The 22,367-nt window shown below is 43.9% G+C and overlaps 1 protein-coding gene across 1 annotated transcript in view; it reads right to left on the bottom strand.

The window, feature by feature from the left end:
* Nucleotides 1-490: 490 nt before the first annotated feature.
* Nucleotides 491-22,367, bottom strand: part of prox2 (prospero homeobox 2) — a 38,625-nt gene continuing 16,748 nt past the window's right edge. The window contains exons 3-4 of the mRNA XM_072493185.1: nt 15,652-15,846; nt 491-5,708 (exon numbers count right to left, since the gene is read on the bottom strand). Of these exons, the coding sequence (XP_072349286.1) occupies nt 5,523-5,708; nt 15,652-15,846 (381 nt within the window). The 3' untranslated portion in view covers nt 491-5,522. The remainder of the gene's footprint in view (nt 5,709-15,651; nt 15,847-22,367) is intronic.

Genomic DNA, 22,367 nt, shown 5'->3' with positions numbered 1-22,367 from the left:
CACTGATGCAGGTCATTTCTAGAGGTGATGGGTTGCAGTATATTATTGGAACAATAAAGGGGAAAAATTTGTTATGCTTCTATCGTATCTGAAACGGTGTCCCTATCTTCATCACTGACATCAAACATAGTGAAAAATGAAATGAAAATCGCTTATTGTCACAAGTAGGCTTCAAATGAAGTTACTGTGAAAAGCCCCTAGTCGCCACATTCCGGCGCCTGTTCGGGGAGGCCGGGACGGGAATTGAACCGTGCTGCTGGCCTGCCTTGGTCTGCTTTCAAAGCCAGCGATTTAGCGCCGTGCTAAACCAGCCCCTATAAACCAGCCCCAGTGATCAAATTATGTACACCTCTTTCAGATAAAATCAAAGCAATTGGCTCACCATTCCTCTTTCAGATAGATAATCAACAAAAATAATATCCAGATAATCAACAAAAATAATATCCCCCAACAGTAAGCAAAGGACAACAAGATGAGGAGTTTGGTTAAATTCACTTTATTTTTGCTTGGTACTCCAAATTCATCTGTACATTGACTTACTAGCTGCAAAAAGGTAAATTCACTCAAGGCACGTTTAAAAATACAAAATAGCCATGTAAAAAACACAAGCATTTTGGAGAGGGAGGTTAACTTGGTGCTGTGTGTATATAGAAAAAATAAACCTCAGTGACCAGCCAGGTACAAATAATCAAAGTCAAATATTTATGATTTCCTATCGTATTGTAATTCCTTGAATCTGACCTCCCCTGACTTTTATTTAAGGAATTTGTTAACTGTTCCTAGTATGAGATGTAAATCATGAAATTATTACGTGCTCACTCAATTTCAAGGTGCAGCTCTCCCACAACCGTCAGCTCACGAGAGTAAAGCAACAGTAGTTTGCAAACCAAAAGAATAAATATGTCTAATAAATCTAAGGAGTTGCATCTAACTTAAATCCAAAGTTGTTTTTTTTCATGGGATCTGGGCATCACTGGCGAGGCCAGCATTTATTGCCCATCCATAATTGCCCTTGAGAAGGTGGTGGTAAGCCACCTTTGAACCACTGCAGTCCTTGTGTTGGAGGTACAATCACACTACTATTAGGAAGGTCACTCCAGTTTTTTTGATCCAGCAACTAAAGGAATGGCAATATGTTTCCAAGTTTGATGGGAATGCGTAGGTGGTTGTTTTCCCTTAATTTTCTAGGCAAGTTAAAAGGTGCTCTCAAAGGAATCTCAGAGGGCAGCACGGTGGCGCAGTGCTTAGCATTGCTGCCTCGCGGCGCCGAGGTCCCAGGTTTGATCCTGGCTCTGGGTCATTGTCTGTGTGGAGTATGCACATTCTCCCCCTTTCTGTATGGGTTTCATCCCCATCACCCAAAGATGTGCAGGGTAGGTGGATTGGCCAGACTAAATTGCCCCTTAATTGGAAAACATGAATTGGGTACTCTAAATTTATTTTTTTTAAATCAAAGGAGCCTTAGTGCGCTGTTGCTTTACACTGTAGATAATACACATTGCTGTCACATGTGTGCATCTGGTGAAAGAAATTAATGTTTATGATAATGGTTGCAGGGCAGCACGGTGGCCCAGTGGTTAGCACTGCTGCCTATGGCGCTGAGGACCCGGGTTCGATCCAGCTCCGGGTCACTGTCGGTGTAGAGTTTGCACATTCTCTCCGTGTCTGCGTTGGTTTCGCCCCCACAACCCAAAGATGTGCAGGTTAGGTGGATTGGCCATGCTAAATTGCCCCGAATTGGAAAAAATACCATCTGCTGCCAGAGATCAGAATGATGGTAAGGAGGAAGTCAAGAAGGGGTTTAAGCAGTAACTTACCATCACCCTCGATGGCCTCAGTATTGTCAGGTGTCATACACTGTGTCACAACTGGACTTATAATTTGCAGCACCATTTTCTCAGGCTCAATGGATGGAGCAATGCCTTACTGTTATGGGCAACCTTGTCCTTGAAGGATAGAATGTTAATGTTTGGGTGATGGAACTGCCATAGCTGAATAGTTATGTGGAGGCAGCAACACGTAGGTGTGAGGGTAGCATCATTGGTGGATGTGTGTGTGGGTATGATGTAGAATGTGGATGTTAGGTGTGCGTCTGGAGTGTTAGTGAGTGTTAGTAATGGGGGTCTGGTGCAATGTCATAGATTACCATAGAATTTACAGTGCAGAAGGAGGCCATTCGGCCCATCGGGTCTGCACCGGCTCTTGGAAAGAGCACCCTACCAAAGGTCAACACCTCCACCCGATCCCCATAACCCAGTAACCCCACCCAACACTAAGGGCAATTTATCATGGCCAATCCACCTAACCTGCACATCTTTTGGGCTGAGGGAGGAAACCAGAGCACCCGGAGGAAACCCACACACACACGGGGCGGATGTGCAGACTCCGCACAGACAGTGGCCCAAGCCGGAATCGAACCTGGGACCCTGGAGCTGTGAAGCAATTGTGCTATCCACAATGCTACCGTGCTGCCCAAATGTGTAACATGAGACCAGGTGGTTTGATCAAGATGCATTCACTAAACTTCTTTTGGCACTGGTCCTCACGGTCAGACACCAGGCTTTGACCTCCTTTGTTACTTGCTCTCATTCCCTTTGGATGGTCTGCCAAGGGCCACCTGGTTCCCCAAGGAAACTTGGTATCTCTTCTTCTGTCCTATTCTCTAATGGCTCATGGACCATGTGTGTGAACTTGAGAGACCTGTCCCTGGCCTGGTGCTCCATATTCCTTGCACAATATTCCACAAATATAAATCTGCAACAGCATTCTGTTATCCAATACACAGTCACTTTCAGATGGATAGAGTAGAAATCTAGCTGGAGCACATAGTATCCTCCTGTTGAGTGTGCAGCCAGCCGACAAGGTGGGCCTCTCTGGGTTGCATGCTCCAATCATTTCAACGAAGCGATACCATGAAATTTGCAGATGGTGGGCAGGTCACAAACAACAAATTTGCAAATACTCCAAGTAAACTTTGTGAGCTTGGGGATGGTACTGAGTTGAAAGGGGGTAGGGGTGGTCAGAGAGGACAAAAGAGATCTCCTTTTCATTCTTCAAGTGAAAATGTTGTGTGTTTATAAAGTAAATAATAAATCCAATAAGGAATTCGGGTGAAATTTCTTAAGTGGTGACTATGTAGAACTTGTTACCTTGTAGAGTAGTTGAGAGGAATGATAGGATAAATTGAAGAGAAAGCTAGATACATGAAGAAGAAAGATATAGATGGATAGGTTTATTTGCTGAGATGAATAGAGCTTCCTTTAGCTCGTGTGGAACATAAACATAATGATCATTTGTACTTGTACAGCGCCTTTAACATCGTAAACCATCCCAAGGTGCCTCATAGGAGCCTTGTCAAACAACAACGCCAAGCCACAGAAGAAGATGTTAGTGCAGGTGACCAAAAGCGTGATCAAAGAGTTAGGTTTTAAGGAGCGCCTTAACCCAGGAGAGAAAAGTAGAGAATCATAGAATCCGTACAGTGCAGAAGGAGGCATTTTGTCCCTTCGAGTCTGCACCGATCTTTCGAATGAACACTCTACTGTATCCCCATCACCATATAACCTAACCTGCACATCCCTGGCCACTAAGGGGCAATTTAGCATGGCCAGTCCACCTAACCCACATCTTTCGACTGTGGGAGGAAACCGGAGCACCCGGAGACACGGGGAGAATGTGCAAACTCCACACGGACAGTGTCCCAAGGCTGGAATCGAACCTGGGTCCCTGGTGCTGTGAGGCAGCAGTGCTACCCACTGTGTCACCGTGCCACCCCTGTAGGACCCAGGTGGATGAAGATATGGCCGTCAATTGTGAAGAAATTAAAGCAGGAACGGCGAGTTGAATGGCCTGTTTGTGCTATAAAATTCTATATAATAAAGAATAAGTTTTAAATTTTGCTACACAAAATGCATACAGAAAATCTTCATTATGTAACGAAAATGCAGCTGAGACATTTTAACAGAAAAAGTAAACAAGCAAAAAATGATGCCTCTGCCTTTTGACCTCTCGTGCCATCAAACGAGCGAGAGCCAGAAGTGGTTGATCATGTGCCACAATCTATCTGCATCTAATCAATTTAAGTAATGAATCTTACTTCCCAGCAATAACAACAGAAATCGAGAAGTAAATGTCAAAAGCGGTCCATCAAAGTGCAATGTTCCTTCAGGGAGTTTGATGAGGCAGTATGTGGCTGAACACCTCTGATTACATTCTCCAACACCCAGTGCAGCCAACAGCCAACATGATTACAGCCAGTGCAATCAGAAAATCCCATGCATGATGCACGCTATTTCCTGACATCAATGATGCAGATTTCTTTGTAAGAAGTTGGTCAAGAACATGTTCACCCCCTTTTGTCTAACCAGCTCTATAACATGCCATGAAGTTGCAGATAAGAGTGGTACAGTGGGAGCTAGGGGTTTAATATCAAACTCAGCTATGATTGTTCCATCCCTACCGGGAAAGTTTGTCCTCCGAGTCTTACTTTGCTATATTTTTACAACATCACTTTTTAAAACTATTAATATTGCTGAGAATATTTCTCTACCCTCTCTCTTGTTTTATATCTTCACACATCATTTTTTTTCCCTTTGAGGAGAAGTGTCGGAAGGTTTAGCAGGTTAATTATCCTCCTGTTGAACTGAATCATGAACGCTTCTTCCATGGTCATCAAGTTCTGGAGTGTGACTTGAACCTAGAGCTTCTGACTCAGGGGTGGGGGAGGTGCACTACCTATTGAGTCATAAGACCGCTTGCCTAGCCACTGCTGAAAAGGCATGTAACCTTGGATTTCCTCCCTTTGTGTCTGGAGAGCCCCTGCTTGGCCTCCAGTTTCTGGACCACAGAGTTTGGTGAATAGGCAACCTGCTTCAAGACTTCTGGAGCTCCCCCTTTGGTTGATCATGATATTCATGTTGAATTTCTTGCCCCCCTCCAATCTTACTCAGCAGGGCTTCGATTTGGAAAGCAGTGGGATGGGCTTTGAGTTGATGTCCTTCCATTTTGTGGTACCGTACGCCAATTCTTGAGGGCATAGCACCCTCCAACAAAAGGATTGCATTTTCTTTAGCAAAGAGGTTGCCAATGTTAATCATTATCAACTGTGGCAGGTTCATATTTACAATGTCCGTCCTGAATGAGGCCACTAAATTATTCTCTCCACAACCAGGAATTCTCATCCCATGTAAGAAGAGGAATTCCAATTGATGTAATCTTCAACATGCAAAAGGTTAAATGACGCAGTGGGTGAGAGGCAATGGAACCCACTATTGTACCTTTGAACATAGCAATAGCAGGCCATTCAACCCCTTGTGTCTGCTTCACCATTCCAATTTGATCATGGCTGACATGTACTTCAACTCCTTCACCTGCCATTACTCACACCCCTGGTACCCTTAAGAAAAATCTATTGATCTCAATCCTGAAGGTTCCAATTGTCGCCCAGTATCAGAACGTGCACGTGCTGCAGATTGTTGCCCCCCTCGCTCTTTCAGCGCCAGAGGCTGGTGCAGCCCATAATCTTAATTGTACAGGGCATCTTGCAGGCTCCCCTGAGAATTAAATGCCTCTGGGACCTCGCTGTCCAGTTTACAGATCACCTTATAAATGCTTTTCTTCCAGGAAGGGTCCGAGTCTTTCCCGGAATAGATTGCATTAAAAAATTCTCGAAGTGTCACCTCCGCAACGTCCAAAAACTGCTTGGGAATCTGAGGGAAGAAAAAAAAAAGAATAGCAAATGCAAGTGTGATGATTCAGTCAGTTACAGTGAACCCTACAAAACAACAGCCACTTTCCTGCCAGCAAAATGTGGAATAGAATGTGTCTTCAACCCCCTTTCATTTATTAGATAATTTCTTTATTTCCCCTCTGAGGAAATGTAGAATGAGAGGCCACGGATATAGATTGAAAGGCAATAGATTTAGAACTGGGATGAGAAGGAAACTACTTCTCCCCAAAGGTGGTGAGTTTGTGGAACTCACTGCCCCATAGTGCGGTGGAATCAGAATCATTAAATGATTTCAAGAAAGAGATAGTTATATTTTGGATTTAAAACGGGTTAACGGGATATGGGCAACAGTTGGGGAGGTGGATTTGAGACCAGGAAGAGATCAGCCAAGATCTGATTGAATGGCAGAGCAGGCTTCAAAGGCTGAATTGCCCACTTGTCCTCCTAATTCCTATGTTTATCTCCCTCTCGGCTCTCAATGGTTCGTAGAGTGTTACCCAGTGCAGTCCTACACCACAATATTCAAGAAGGTCACAGGACTGATCCTCAGCCTAAGCAAAGATAGATGGAATAGCATTAAAAGGTGCTAAAATGTGTCCTTCCTCTCTGCCATTCTCCATTAACTTGAGCTCATCCAAAACTCCGCTGCCTGTACCGCAGCAGGTCCCACTCACCCAATACCCCTGTGATTGCTGTCCAGTGTTTGCTCCCGGCCTATCAACATCTTGATTTCTCAATTTTTCACCCACATCTTAAATCCAGATTAATAACGTTGAAACTCCATCTGATCTACAAGCCTCCGAGATCACTACCAAGCCTGGTCACTTGAACAACCCCAATTTTTATCCCCACCATTAGTGGACATGACTCCAGCTTCCTGAGCCCTAAGCTTTAGAATTCCTTTCCTAAACCTCTTCACATGTTTATGTCGCTTCCTTTCAGATGCCCCTCAAAACCCAATTCTTTGACCAAGCTTTTAACCCGATATTTTCTTATGTAGCTCAGGGTCAAATCTTGATAGCCATCCTATGGAACACCGTTGGACATTTTGCTCTGTCAAAGGCATTATAGAAATGTAAGGTGTTGTTGCTGTTAGTTTGTTGAGCTAAGAAGATGGGGAGGAACAAAATCAGCAAATGTTTCTGCTCCCAGTCACTATCCAGTGACTGATGCCAGAGAGGTCTGTTTCGATGTTGCAGAGAACAGGGCTACGATTGGCGACGGTGATTTGGAAATTATGATGGAAAAGTGGGGCTGTATTTGGGAGGGGAGCGGGTCAAATAGGACAGGTGCCCACTCCACCTACCCGCCCACCCAAACTAACCCCTATAATACCCCCCAAAATAACTCCAAAATCGGCAGCCTACCCACCACATTCAAATAAGTAATCAAATGTCAATCAGCCTTGTTACCAAGCCAATTGACCCCGATAATAAAAGCAAAATACTGCGGATGCTGGAAATCTGAAATAAAAACAGAAAATGCTGGGTAATCCCAGCAGATCTAACAGCATCTGTGAGAGAAAGAGAGTTAACGTTTCGAGTCCATATGCCCCTTCTGTAGACTGGTTTGCTCCAGGGATCCAGGGGCTGCCTTTTCCTGCAGTCCCAGCAGCTGCCATTGACGCGGTCTGAGCTGATGGAACTATCAACCAATCGGATTGGCTGGCAGTTCCAGAAGGTAGGACTTTCTCCCCATCGAGGGGCAGAAGTCCCACTTGGCCTTTGTTTCGCCACCCTGCATTGCATTATGGTTGTGGGAAGAGGTGATGTGCAGCACGTCATCTCCATGTTGACTCTACTTCTGGGGTTATTGTGTGTGTGTGGGGGGGGTTCGAACCAACCGTTCTCGCCCCATATTATTCAGCCAGTGATTTTTTTAAGCTGGATTGCTAAATGTTTCTCCCCTCCCATATCTCAATCTGTGTTTGCACGTTGAGAGCCAGTGCAGCAAATAGGCCCACTATTTCTCGACATCCAGCCACTGAGCAGTAGATATTTCATGGCAGCGTCATAATTAAGCCTCTCGTCTCACTCTCTGTGCAGGGAGGTGCATGTGGGCAGGTAAAACAAGATAGTTTGGGTGTGACACAAATCAGTATCTCAACATCAAACCATAGATCCAATATTCTTTGCCAACAGGCGCTCTTTCACAGAATGCATCCCAATGCAAATGCTAACAATCTGAACAAAACAATTAAATACTGGAAATATGTAACAAGTCAGCCTCTGAAAGAGAAAGACTAACTAAAGTGTCTGACATCACCCTGGATAACATCCATACTGATGATTAAAGATTCCACCCGGAACGTTAACCTACTGGACTGTCAACTGATCTTCTTTATATCCCCAGCAGTTTTGATTACACATCTGCTGGATGTAAGGTTGCCAAATCTCTACTGTGTCATCCCCACTCTCACCAGGTCACAAAAACATAGCAAATAGGAGCACCGAGGCCATTCAGCCCTTCGCGCCTGCTCCACCATTCATTATGATCATGGCTGATCATCCAACTCAATAGCTTAATCCCCTTTCAAAGTTCCAACACATTAATTGCTTGAAGTGTTATTGGGGATTGAATTGAATAGCCCAAAAATGGGCATGTTGATTGTGAGGTGCAATTAACCCATGCCCATTGATTGAAATGAGGCTGTCTGATTGTTTGAAAGATTTCTGCTTGCAGCAAGTGTTGAATTGTTGATTGGCTACATGCTTCTGAAGGGGAGTCAAAATCATAAAACCTTAGCACCATTTAAAACTTGCCTCATCCTTGTATAGGAAAACACATGTGGTTGCTGCAAGTGCCAGGAGTTGTGTAGGAAATGAATCAGTCTTGAGAAACAGTGCAGAAAGAGAGATGAAGGCAGCTGCTGGATGGCTCAGGTAATAAAGGGAGTTGGCACCTCAGAATGGACGCACCACCTTTCCAGCACTTTTTAAATGTAAAATTAAAGAAAGGCCTTTGCAGCCGGGCTACCATTTTAAGTATGGACGGATGACGTTGGGGTGGGCCATAGAACATACATTGCAGAAGGAGGCCAGTCGGCCCATCGAGTCTGCACCGACCCACTTAAGCCCTCACCTCCACCCTATCCCCATAACCCAACCTAACCTTTTTGGTCACTAAGGGCAATTTATCATGGCCAATCCACCTAACCTGCACGTCTTTGGACTGTGGGAGGAAACCGGAGCACCCGGAGGAAACCCACGCAGACACGGGGAGAACGTGCAGACTCCAACAGACCATGATCCAGCAGGGAATCGAACCTGGGACCCTGGAGCTCTGAAGCCACAGTGCCAGCCACTTGATGAACTTCTGCCCACTTTTCATCCGCCTGCATATGTAACGGTCTCCATTTTCTCATCAAGACATCACTTATGATAATAACACTCTGGTATACACGCAGATTCCTCTTCCGTGTATGCTTTCGGATATATCCGTTTTATTTTTACATCTTTCTGTTGTAACTCCGCCAATTTTCCTGAACTAAAAATATCTGCCTCATCCTCCATCTGTTATTTTCCAACCATCTGATCAAAAATCGTTTCTGATAATTGCACTTCACCTTTATCTTCATTCTCTGATTTCTCCTCTTGTCTTAACCTGTGACTTTGCGACCTTGTTACTACACAATCTGGAAAAATGCCAGGATATTCGTCCTTCAACACTTCAGTTGTCTGATCTTCCACTGGCTTATCAACCACAGTAGGCATCACTCCCACCTGCGATCCAGCTATATCATTACCCAAGATAAACTGTATTCCTGGACAAGATAGTTTCTCTATTACTCCTCCTACCACTTCACCACTCTTCACTGGACTTTCCACCCTTACCTTATGTAATGGAACACTACTCCTCTCACCCTGAATTCCACATATTACCACCTTTTCTGGCAACATTCTGCTCAAACTACCTAACTCCTCATCTCTTACCATTAAAGATTGACTAGCTCCCGTATCTCAAAATTGTGACTACCTGCTCCCCCTGATACACAGGAGTAAACTTTACCCACACAATTAAATTCTTTAAAGAGATCTGGCACCTTCCTATCAATCACCTCTTGATCAGGCTGTACAATCTTTTGTACCTCCTTCGCTTCACTTGGGCTTTCCTTTACCACTTTAATAAACCCCACTGTCTTATCCTGTTTTACCACATCAGCCTTCCCAGTGCTTTTCTTCAACCACCAACATTGTGACTTTACATGGCCTTGTTTATTACAGTGAAAACATTTGAAACTTTTCATATCTCTTCCACCCTCCTAGATTTTTTAAATTTTTTTTTTTTTAAATCGGAGGTACACTCTCCTTATTATCTCCCATCAGATCACCTTTACTTTTACCACTTGAGTATTTCTCATGACCCCAGTTTCTATCCCTCACAGGCTGAAACTGATGTCGGAAAGCAAGCTTTGATTTATGAACTAATTCATAATCTGCCATTTCTGCTGCTAACCTCGCAGTTTTAACCCTCTGCTCTTCCACATGAGTTCTCACTACATCAGGAATTGTATTTTTAAACTCCTCCAAGCACATAATTTCGCTGAGAGCCTCATACGTTTGGTCTATTTTCAAAGCCCTTATCCACCTATCAAAATTACTCTGTTTGAGCCTTTCAAACTCCATGTATGTTTGACCAAATTCTTTCCTTAAATTTCTAAAGCTTTGTCTGTCGGCTTCAGGCACTAATTCATATGTACCTAAGATGGATTTTTTCACCTCCTCATACGTCCCAGATACCTCCTGCTGTTGTGATGCAAACACTTCACTAGCCCTACCTACCAGCTGTGTTTGAATCAGTAATACCCACATGTCCTGTGGCCATTTCATTTGTTTAGCCACCTTCTCAAATGAAATGAAAAAGGCTTCCACCTCCTTCTCGTCAAACCTTGGCAATGCTTGGACATATTTAAATAGGTCCCCACCAAGCCTTCAACTTTGACGCTCTTTCTCACTATCCTCATCCCTATCATCCAACTGTACGTTTCCCTTTACAACTGCCAATTTTACCTGACTCATGTTTCATGGCCATTTTCTGAAGTTCAAACTCTCTCGCTTTATCTTTTTCCCTGATCTGTATCTCCTTTTGTTCTGCTAGGGCTATTATTTATTTTCTCCTTTCTTCTCTCTCCTTTTCTTTTTCCTCTCTATCTCTTTCGTATTCAAGTTGCTTTAATTCTTTCTCATGTTCCATTTGTTTAAATTGCAACTGGAATTTTTGCCATTTCCAATGAGTAAAACTGTATCTCAGGCAACTTTAAATGTTTAGCCACCGCCATAATTACCTCAGCTTTTTGCATTTTGTCAGGTAATGTTAACTGCAATGTTTTTGCCAAATCTAACAGTCTGCTTTTAGTCTCTGTCCATAAGGCACTGCGTGTGACCGTTTCCACCCCCAAAAACTTCAGAGCCTCTGAAAGAGCCATTGTCCGCAACACACTCCCCACTTAAACTAGAACACCACACCTGAAAAGCAACCACAATATGCTCACCCCTCACTGTCTTTAAGTTCACTAAGCCAATCCAATAGATAGACTTTTATCCCCCTTGAGCCCCCAATTTGTTATGGGCCAGGGTTTAGAGAACCCCAAATGAAGTTCACCTGACCCACAACTTTTAATAGATTGTGGTATGGGGAGCACATGGCCCACTCTACAGGTGTGGTACAGCAGAAATGGAAAAGTATTTTTTAAAGCAAAACAATGTTTATTCTATGAACTCAAGTTGACCTTTTTAAAACATAGTGAACATCTTAGCAACCATCAATTCAAATACAACCCCCGAAGAATACAACACTAAGTAATCCTTTATAACTTCCCAAACAACATCCAGAAGACAAAAGAAACACCTTTCAACAGAAGGTTTACATTCACTACTGAGAACATTTATAATTCTGAATTCACCAAATGATCAAGAGTTGGTCTTTTGATGGCAGAGAGATCAACAATACACCTGCTGTGTCTGGCTTCAGCTCCAACACTGAAAATGAAACTAAAACACACCCTGCAGCAAACAGCCTAAAATGAAAGTAAAAAGCTGGCAGACAGCCCAGCTCCCCCCACACTCTGACATCACTGATAAACAACCATTTCTTAAAGGTAATTTCTTAAACACCCATTTCTAAAAGGTACTCTCACATGACAGTGTGCAGGTTTTCATAGAATTTACAGTGCAGAAGGAGGCCATTCGGCCCATCGAGTCTGCACCGGCTCTTGGAAAGAGCACCCTACCCAAGGTCAACACCTCCACCCTATCCCCATAACCCAACCCAACACTAAGGGCAATTTTGGACACTAAGGGCAATTTATCATGGCCAATCCACCTAACCTGCACATCTTTGGACTGTGGGAGGAAACCGGAGCACCCGGAGGAAACCCACGCACACACTGGGAGGATGTGCAGACTCCGCACAGACAGTGACCCAAGCCGGAATCGAACCTGGGACCCTGGAGCTGTGAAGCAATTGTGCTATCCACAAGGCTACCGTGCTGCCCTATTTGCAGCAGAACCTTTTGCAGGTTCTGCTGCAAAAGGTTCAGGTGAGAGAATTGATGGGGCAGACTACAGAAGCAGGCTGACGGGTTATGCACAAAAAAATGATTGGTTCTTTGTGCAACCTCCCAAAAGCCTGCATCTGAAAGGAGAAAGGTAGGTCTGTGGTGTTTTTTAAAAATATATTTAAAGTGCCCAATTCTATTTTTTTTTCCATTTAGGGGGCAATTTAACATGGCTAATCCACCCAGCCTGCACATCTTTGGGTCAGAGTGGAGCGGGGGGGCGGGGGGGGGGGGGGGGGGGGGACCACGCAGACATGGGGAGAATGTGCAAATTCCATACTGAGAGTCACCCGGGGCCGGGATCGAACATGGGTCTTCACGCCTTGAGGCAACATTGCTAACCACTGCGCCACCGTGGCGGCCCTTCAGTGTTTATTAAATAATACATTTAGAGTACCCAATTAATTTTTTCCATTTAGGGGGCAATTTAGCATGGCCAATCCACCTAGCCTGCACATCTTTGGGTTGTGGAGGTGAAACCCACGCAAACATGGGGAGAATGTGCAAACTCCACATGGACAGTGACCCGGGGCCGGGATCGAACCTGGGACCTCGGCTCCGTGAGGCAGTAGTGCTAACCACTGGGTGACTATGCTGCCCACCCCTTCAGTGTTAAGGAACGTGGAGATAGTGAGCACCAACTTGGTACAAGGCTTTGCGCAGACCTTTGGGCCCATCCTTTCCAGCATCTAGTGGTGGCTAACTCCATTCACACCTTGCGGACCCAGCCATGATACAACATCTGATGGCTGATGTCTCAGCTTCCCCAAGCACCAACCAGTCAATACCTGAGGACTGTAGTTGAAGCACAGATTGATGTCCGGTAGGGTCAGCTTACTGCTCTGCAAGCTCTCACAAAATGAAATGTGATGATAATGAGGTAATCTGTATTTGTGATGTTGATTAAGAGATAAATATGGTGTAGGAAAACTCCCCTGCTCTTCTTCAGAACAGTGTCCAAAGATCTTTTACATTTATCTGAGAGCAGACAGACTTGGTTTCATGCTCATAGGCATTGTCGACAATACGGCACTCCCTCAGTATTGCATTGGAGTGTCAGCCACATTTTTGTGGTCAAGACCCTAGGGTGGGACTTGAACCCACAATTTTCTGATTCCGAGGTGAGAGTGCTACTTACTGAGCTGCAGCTGCCACGTGTCGTTAAATGTAATTAGTGCTCCTTCAACAGAGCCTCCGTGACTTCCCTTACAGAACAGTGGACAACAGACTGCAAGGTGTTACAAATATCTCCAGTTCCAACCCACGGACATCCCAGCCACTGGCAGTGCTGTCCTCACTGCGCCCAGAGGCTGCAGTTGTGGCAAATTTTAGTGACGACATCTTTCTTAATGTTTTAGTGTCTCACACATTGTTCCTCACTTAGGTTCAGGTGGAGAATTCCTCCCTGCACACCCTAACCGATATTTGCCTCCTGCTGAGAACCCTTCTTCCCACCAACCCCTCCACCACCACCTCCACCTTCCAGCAGCTTGTCCCAATCTGTGCGGTTTCTGTCATTCTCCATGTCATGTTATATTCCAAAAGAAATGCTGACTACTGAACCCATGTCTCAGAACAATGGTTTGCACATGAGCCTTGTAGTCAGGAAAAAGCCCATCAGCACCTGCCACACAACTCCCTGTAGATGATTATAATTTCAAAGAACTATAGAGATTGCCAAACACAAACAATTGTAGCACCAGTTAGAATAAATCCACTAGTAATTATGCATATAGTTGATGATCTCTTTAAACAGGAGCGGTGGGGAAGTCCTCCTGCTACTTAATTCACCCATAGCTGTGCAAAGTTCAGAGATTATGTTGGCTGGTGTATTGAGCTCAAAATGGCACAGCTGGTGTCAAATCAGCATTGCACGCTCACTGATTTCATGATCTGCGTGCTCTGCATTGTAGCACCACACTAAACCCCTCACCAAGATGTCACCCAGCATGATACACGGCAAAGTGTGTGCATGCTCATGAGATGCCATTTTAGCCCCCAAGCGCAGTGTCCAAACAATTGGTGCTATGAAGTCCAGTTTTATACCCAGTCTCTGTTTTTTACAAAGCAGTGCCTGGGAATGGAATGTCTTAGCGTTGAGTTAAAAGCAAACACTGCTAATCTCTGCTTGTAATCTTCCCACTGTAAGAATGCACAGAATCATTTCTCAGCATCCTGCGCCAACCCAGATTTCAGCCTCACTCAGGCGTGTACATCACTTAATCCCCAGTTGTTTTAGTGTGATCGCGTGACTTCCGATTCCCACACTTGCTTGATGAGTACATCATAGTGAGTGAGTTACCTTGCACAGGCCTGATACCAGAGAGAAGCACAACAAACGCAAGTCTAGCAATGGACAATAAGATTCGGGGGAGGAGGGATGCCTTGCAATTGGACACTTGACTTGAAAAGTGGAGAGGAGGGGTGGAGCGAAAACTTTGCCGTTTGCCTGCCGTTGGGGGGGGCGGGGGGGTGGGAAAGAGAGAGGAGAAGAGAAGAAAAGGAGTTGGAAATCATACAAAGTGCCATTGTTAAACCAATGCTGTATGCTTGCTGGAGACTGACCAAACTGTGCTCTTAACTACCTGGCACCAGAGGTATTGGAAGCATTTGCAAGCTGAAAATCAACCTGTTAGCCATGTTATGAACACATCTTCTGTGGCTATTAAGTCCTGAAGGGGGTCTTGACCCTAGAGCTTCTGATCCACAGGTAGGGACACTACCACTACACCACAAGACCTCCACCATGTCATTTTAGGTTGGTTTAATAAAAAAAGGTGCAGGGCAGACTCACCAGATTACCAGGGAGGCGTGGCCACAGTGATGGAGAATTTACCAGGTTAGAAGATTAATTCAGTGGCCGAATAAATATTCTCCGGATTATTAGAGGTTATAATAAGGTCAATAGTGATAACTGGTTTCTACTGGTTGGGGTGATGGTAACATATTTAACGTAATCATAAAAGAGATGAAAAAGAAAAAAAGTTCTTGCACTAAACTGGATTAGAAATTGGAAGTCCGTTCGGCCAGATATTCATTGATACAGAATCCTCAGGTTCTTCAAAGAGAGGGTTAGATAGTTGCTTGAAAATAAGGATGAAGCGAATGAAGAGGGGAGTGGGATTGCAGCCATATGGGGAAGCATTAGTGAAAAGCTAAAGCCAAATGGCCTGTTCCTTTGCTGAGGCATCAAGTAACCTTGTTAATAAAATTATCATCCTTTACCAATGAGTTACTGGGTTTCTATGATGGCTCTGTGGGTAAATGCATTGTGTGATAGTGAACTTGAGCCAGTAGAATGTAACGCAATCTTCAAATAAATATAAATATACACAGATATCTTCAAAGTGGGATGCAAATGACTGACCTGAAAATCATTGGCTTTGTTGTAGTGCACATTGAGTGCACGGTAAAGTTCAGAGTCTCTCGTGACTTTAAGGTCATTAGGGTTGGTTGTGCCATCGTTGACTGCCTGTCGGGCAAACTTCTCCATCTGGATGTAGTAAAACTCTCGAAAGTTGCTGAACCATTTGATGAGTTGAGATGTGATGCATCTGTTAAACTGGAGGTGGAATAGATTACAAGGGAGCTAGTTATTATATTCAGGTCTGCCTCTGCATCACACAATACATTTTTAATTTTTAAAATGGTTATTGAATTTATACAAGAAATATATAAGAGATGACGGCACGATAGCACAGTGGTTAGTACTGTTGCTTCACAGCTCCAGGGTCCCAGATTCGATTCCCTGCTTCGGTCACTGTCTGTGCGGAGTCTGCATGTTCTCCCCATGTCTGGTTTCTACCGGGTGCTCCGGTTTCCTCCCACAAATCCCGAAAGACGTGCTGTTAGGTGAATTGGACATTCTGACTTCTCCCTCCATGAACCGAACAGGCGCCAGAGTGTGGCGACGAGGGGCTTTTCACAGTAACTTCATTGCAGTGTTAATGTAAGCCTACTTGTGACAAAGATTATTATTAGAAAATACAATATCTGATAAACTTTCCTGAATTGTACATCTAGGTAATGATCTCATGCATGGTCAATTATATATTATCCATCTGAGATATATTTAAGGCCTTTTTCATATCCAACACACCCTATGTTGTGCTTCCTGTAACACTTTGTTTGAAATATTGTGATCAATATCATATTCGCTGACTCACCTTACCAATGTCACATGAGATTTTCAACTAATGCAATTGTATTTTAATATATCATTGTATTGCAGTATGTACGTAGATGCTACATGTAGTCTTGGATTACAATCCTCCACCCATTTGTTGCTTGGTATCCATACAGATTCTGTGGGTAAATGCACAGTGCGGGAATCAAGTACACCTGCTTGGACTCTGAGCTGAGGGTGAGCAACTTTGGAGGGCAGTCTAAACTCCAATAGGTTAAAATCAGCACAAATTAATGTTGCATCATAACTTTAGAGAGGTGACTTGGGCACTTCTATATTGATATTGTGCCATCAGTCACACTCGGTACACTTGTCACCACAGGCACACTGGTATATAAAAGAGGAAACTGTTACACCCCCAAAGTGTCAGGTATTGAATTTCTCCTAGGTTTCAAGAACAGCCTCTGGAGATGTGGAAAGCACATGCTGTTTTCTGATGGCCCCATTTAAGTCTCTGAGACCAGTTGCACAAGGACAAAGGTCAAGGGGGAGAGCAATGTTCAGAGTTCGCAGAATTTTACATCTCTGCCTCTTTCCTGGTACACCAGTTCGCAATGTGAAATTCCTTTTCATCGCACTGATTTAGAACTAACAATTGACGCATTCTGAAGTTACAGCCTCATTTATCTCTACACTCCCAAAGGTACATTGAGTAAACTAATAATAAATTAAATTCTCTTGGGTTCAGTGCCTCTAGCATTGCCATTCACAGACTCCACATTCCCTATGATCAGGAGTTAACCTTTACTGTCTGATGTTTATACAATAGTGTGACACGGGACTTCATGAGAATGAAACCCTCTGAATCCTGAGTGATATAATCTCACAAGCGCTATCACAGGTGTCCCTCCAGTTTTCCAGAAAGTAGATTGATGAACCCTCTATTGAGGTGAGTGGCAAACCAACAAGCTGGCTTGTTTTTACACACAACACATTAGCACAGAATCAAATCTAACAAATAGTGTTAGAACATAATTGTAACATTAAAAAAGCAGAACACACCACCCTTAGTCCTCTTCATATAATAGTAATTCTCAGGGTGTGGGCAAGGCCAGCATTTATTGTCCATCCCTCATTGTCCTGAGAAGGTGGTAAAGGGCTGCCTTCTTGAGTCTCTGCAGTCCAGGGGGTTCGGCAGTTTGGTATAACTGAGACTTGCTCAGACACGCAAGGAAGTAGTCGAGCCAAATATGCATAGGCCAGATCAAGTAAGGACACCAAGTTTCCTGCCCTGAAGGGTATGGTACTGTTAGTGGTTATGCAATTAGTAGGTGTGGATGAATAATTCATGAATGGCAGGCAAGTTGAGCATTTTAACTCTGTTTACCAAAGGGTCTCAAAATACAATAGTGGCATTAGTAAAAGGAAATATGGCCATGATTACTGGTTCAAAATTCCCTCCAAGGAAATTTTCCTACAAGATTCTTTACTCAATCTGGCCTATATGAAACTTTACTCCCAGATCAACATGGTTGACTATGAACCTGCCTCTGAATTGGCTTAGAAATATTCTGAGTTTAGGATATCGATACAGCTTTAACTATTTCCTCTTCTCCGGACAGGAAGCTAAAGAATTACCCTTTTAAGCTGTGAACCTTCCAGTTCCGCATCTGTTCGTATTGGTGTATTAGCCAGTGAGCAGGCAATCACGTTGGTTACCACTGTCCAAAATGCAGCTACCCAGTTTAGCTACCCATTTCTTCTCCCTCCACCCACCCCATTACCATTGGACTCCTGTGGATAAAACTATTCCAACACATCAATGTTACTGTGAATGCTTCTGGAAAGCCTCAGAAAATCTCACTGCCACAAATAATTGTGGCGTGTGAAAAATACCGATTCTCCAGCTGCTTTGTGTGGATCTGAACTAAACAGCATTCTCATGAGCAGTGCGTTATGTGGATTTAATTCATTGTGAATTGCATTTACCATAGGGGCATCATCTTGACATAAAATAATTGTTTACTATTAATACTGTGGAAACAGCCTAACTTCAGGCTCTTTGCAAGATATTTTTAAAAAGCGCACACACATACCCAAAGGCACAAGATGACAACTTAATTCTGAACAGCTTCCCATCTGCAACACAAATTGTGGGTATTGCACCCACCTCACCAGCATTACTCGTTTCAGAAAGCAACACAAATATCTCGAGTCTGTGGGGCCCACAGACCACAGAAATGTGAGTGCTAATGGTTGAGGACTTCATAGGCACAAGATATTTGTGCTGCTGCCTGAAATAACTTGACAGAGTGGTGGCTGTCTGAGAACTTCAGAATCAAAAGGCACAAAATCACTTTGTTTTTAGCTAAATCTCGGGTTAGGATGAATTTTAAACATTCTTTGCTTTTTGGTGCTTTCCCTCCATTTTGTTTTCAAATATAAGCAGAAATTAATTTTGACATTTTCCAATTGCAAAAGGTTCTTCGCACACTTTGTAATCTGCATGTGATCCGGGACACTGATTGTAGGCTGCTACCCAACTGTGGAAGGCATCACAGGCAAGTCCAATCCTGCCTGTTTCCTGGAACCCTGACTTACCTCTCATCCTGCCTTGCACAGTGGTACCCTGGCCAGTTGTAGCATTGCTGGTGATTTCAGCTGTAGCTCAGTTGGTAACATTCTTGTCTCGGAGTTAGAAGATTATGAGTTCAACTCCAGAGACTTGAACATAAAAATCTAGGTTGGCATATGCAGCATCATACTGAGGGAGAGCTGTACTGTCAGCGGTGGTATCTTTTAGCCAAGGCATTAAAGCGAAGTCAAGTCTGCCCTCTCAAGTGGAGTATATGAGATCGAAGGATATTCAGATAGGACGAGATTAAATAAAGTGTGAGGAGGCTCATGTGGAGCATAAATATCAGCACTGACGATTTGGGCTGAATGGTCAGTATCTGTGCTTTAAATACTATGAAATTCTAAGAGCGAAGGAGTGATCCCCAGTGTCCTGGTAAACAATCGTCTCTCAACCAACATCAATGAAGTAGATTATCCGATTGTTATCACATTGCTGTTTGTGAGTCCTTGCTGTAGTCATATTGGCTGACATTTCTTACAATGCAACAGTAACTACAAAATAGTTTAGTTGGCTTGTAAAGCACTTTGTTACACACTGAAATTGTGAAAGGTGCGATATAAATGCAGGACTTTCTAATGTTATTTTGACTAATTCAGAAAATTAATCTATTAGTTTCCTCATCTTAAACATTTGGTGTCACGTCAAGTAGCGCATCAAAAAGAAAGACTTTCATTTCTCAAGAGCTCTTTCATGACCTCAGGATGGTCCTAAGGTACTTTACAATCGGTGAAGGGCTTTTGAAGTAAAGTCACTTTGTGATGTAGGAAATGCAACAGCCAATTTACACACAAACAGCAAAGTGAAAATGACCAAATAGACGATGTTAATAATATTGTTTGGGATTAAATATTGACGAGAACAGAGAGGAGAACTTCAAAATAGTTGGTTGGGATCATTTATGTCCAATTGAGTGAGCAGACAGGACCTCAGTTTAATGTTTCATCCGTGCACTGGAGAATCAGCGTAGATTCTTTTTGCCCAGGTTCTGAATTGATACAGCAGAGAGTTCTCACAGGAAAATTATGGCACAGAAACATCTTGATCCACTTCATGTACAGTTCTGACCGATGTTCAGTAAGCAAACAGGGTAGCCAGTTTGCTCCCAGCCAGATCCACCAATGTGATATCTGTGGTGGTGGTGATAGGTAAGAGAATAATTCCTCACTCTTTTGTGTTTAACCCCCAATTACCATTTCCCTATCCCAGCTGAATGATGGGTAGGGGCAGGTTTCAGGGGAGGTGGTGTTGTAGTGGTATTGTCGCTGGACTAGTAATTCAGAGGTCCAGGTAATGATCTTGGGACCCTGGTTCGAATCCCAACATGGCGGGTAGTGAAATTTAAACTCAATAAAGTATCTGGAATTAAAAGCCTGAAGATGAGCATGAAACCATTGCTGATTGTCGTAAAAACCCATCTGGTTTACTAATGTCCTTTAGGGAAGGAAATCTGCTATCCTTACATGGTCCGGCCTACATGTGAATCCAGACCCACAGCAATGTGGTTGACTCTGGAATGGCTGAGCAAGCCACTCAGTTGTACAAGGACAACAAAGGAATGAAACTGGACGGACCACCCGGCATTGACGCAGGCACCGGAAACGACAAGAGCAAACCCAGCCCTATCGACCTAGCAAAGTCCTCCTTACTAACACGAACATCTGGGGCTTGCGCCAAAGTTGGGAGAGCTATCTCAGACTAGTCAAGCAACAGCCTGACATAGTCATACTCACGTAATCGTACCTTACAGACAACCAACATTCCTGGGTATGTCCTGTCTCACTGACAGACAGACCCAGGAGAGGGAGCAATTACCGTCCTATCAATCTACTCTCCATCATCAACAGTGCTATCATAGATCATGGAATTTACAGTGCAGAAGGAGGCCATTTGGCCCATAGGGTCTGCACTGGCCCTTGAAAAGGACACCCTACTTAAACCCATGCAGGATAGTATCCTAGGCCCAACCATCTTCAGCTGCTTCATCAATGACGTTCCTTCCATCATAAAGTCAGAAGTGGGGATGTTCGCATATGACTGCACAATGTTCAGCACCATTCGTGACTCCTCAGATAATGAAGCAGTCCATGTCCAATTGCAGCAAAACCTGGACAATATCCAGGTTTGGCTGACAAGTGGCAAGTTACATTTGTGCCACAGAAGTGCCAGGCAATGACCATTTCCTACAAGAGAGTATCTAACCATCACCCCTTGACATTCAATGGCATTCCCATCACTGAATCCACCACAATCAACATCCTGGGGTTACCATTGATCAGAAACTGAACTGGACTAGCCACATTAATACAGTGGCTACCAGAGCAGGTCAAAGGTTAGGAACCCTGGCCTGTGACTCGCCTCCTGACCCTCCCATAGCCTGTACACCATCTACAAGGCACATGTCAGGAGTGTAATGGAATACTCTCCACTTGCCTGAATGAGTGCTGCTCCAACAACATTCAAGAAGCTTGACACCATCCAGGATAAAGCAGCCTGCTTGATTGCTCCTCCTTCTACAAACATTCAAACCCTCTATCACTGATGAACAGTGGCAACTGTGTGTACCATCTACAAGATGCACTACAGTAACTCGTCAAGGTTCCTCAGCACCTTCCAAACCCACAACCACTACCATCTAGAAGGACAAGCGCTCTTTGTCTATTATGTACGTACTGTGTCCGTTCCCTCGGCCACAGAAAAATACTTTCACTGTACTTCGGTGCACGTGACAAAAAATCAAATTAAATCAGCAGATACATGGAAACACCATCTGGAGTTTCCCCTCCAAGTCACTCACCATCCTTATTTGGAAATATATCGCTGTTCCTTCACTGTCGCTGGGTCAAAATCCTGGAACTCCCTACCTAACAGCACAGTGGGTGTACCTACACCTCATGGGACTGCAGCGGTTCAAGGCAACTCACCACCACCTTCTGAGGGCAACTAGGGTAATAAATACTGGCCTAACCAGCGACGCCCACATTCCATAAATGATTTTTTTTTTTAAATAACAAAAACTCTGCATCTAAGGAATGCTATACCCGAGTGTTTCATAGGATGCTTTTTTTTTAAATTAAATATAAAGTGCCCAATTATTTTCTTTTCCCCCCAATAAAGGAGCGTGGCCAATCCACCTACCCTGCAAATCTTTGGGTAGTAGGGTGAGACCCATGTAGACACTGGGAGAATGTGCAAACTCCACACGAATAGTGACCCGGGGCCAGGATCGAACCCGGATCCTTGGCACTGCAGCAGTGCTAACCACTCTGACACTGCGCCGCCCTGTTTTTAGGATGCTATGAAAGGAATCTATAGTCTAGAA

The sequence above is a fragment of the Scyliorhinus torazame genome, chromosome 2 (assembly GCF_047496885.1).
Source record: "Scyliorhinus torazame isolate Kashiwa2021f chromosome 2, sScyTor2.1, whole genome shotgun sequence".
In the NCBI taxonomy this organism is placed as follows: domain Eukaryota; kingdom Metazoa; phylum Chordata; class Chondrichthyes; order Carcharhiniformes; family Scyliorhinidae; genus Scyliorhinus; species Scyliorhinus torazame.
This window is presented reverse-complemented; position numbering and strand designations above follow the sequence as displayed.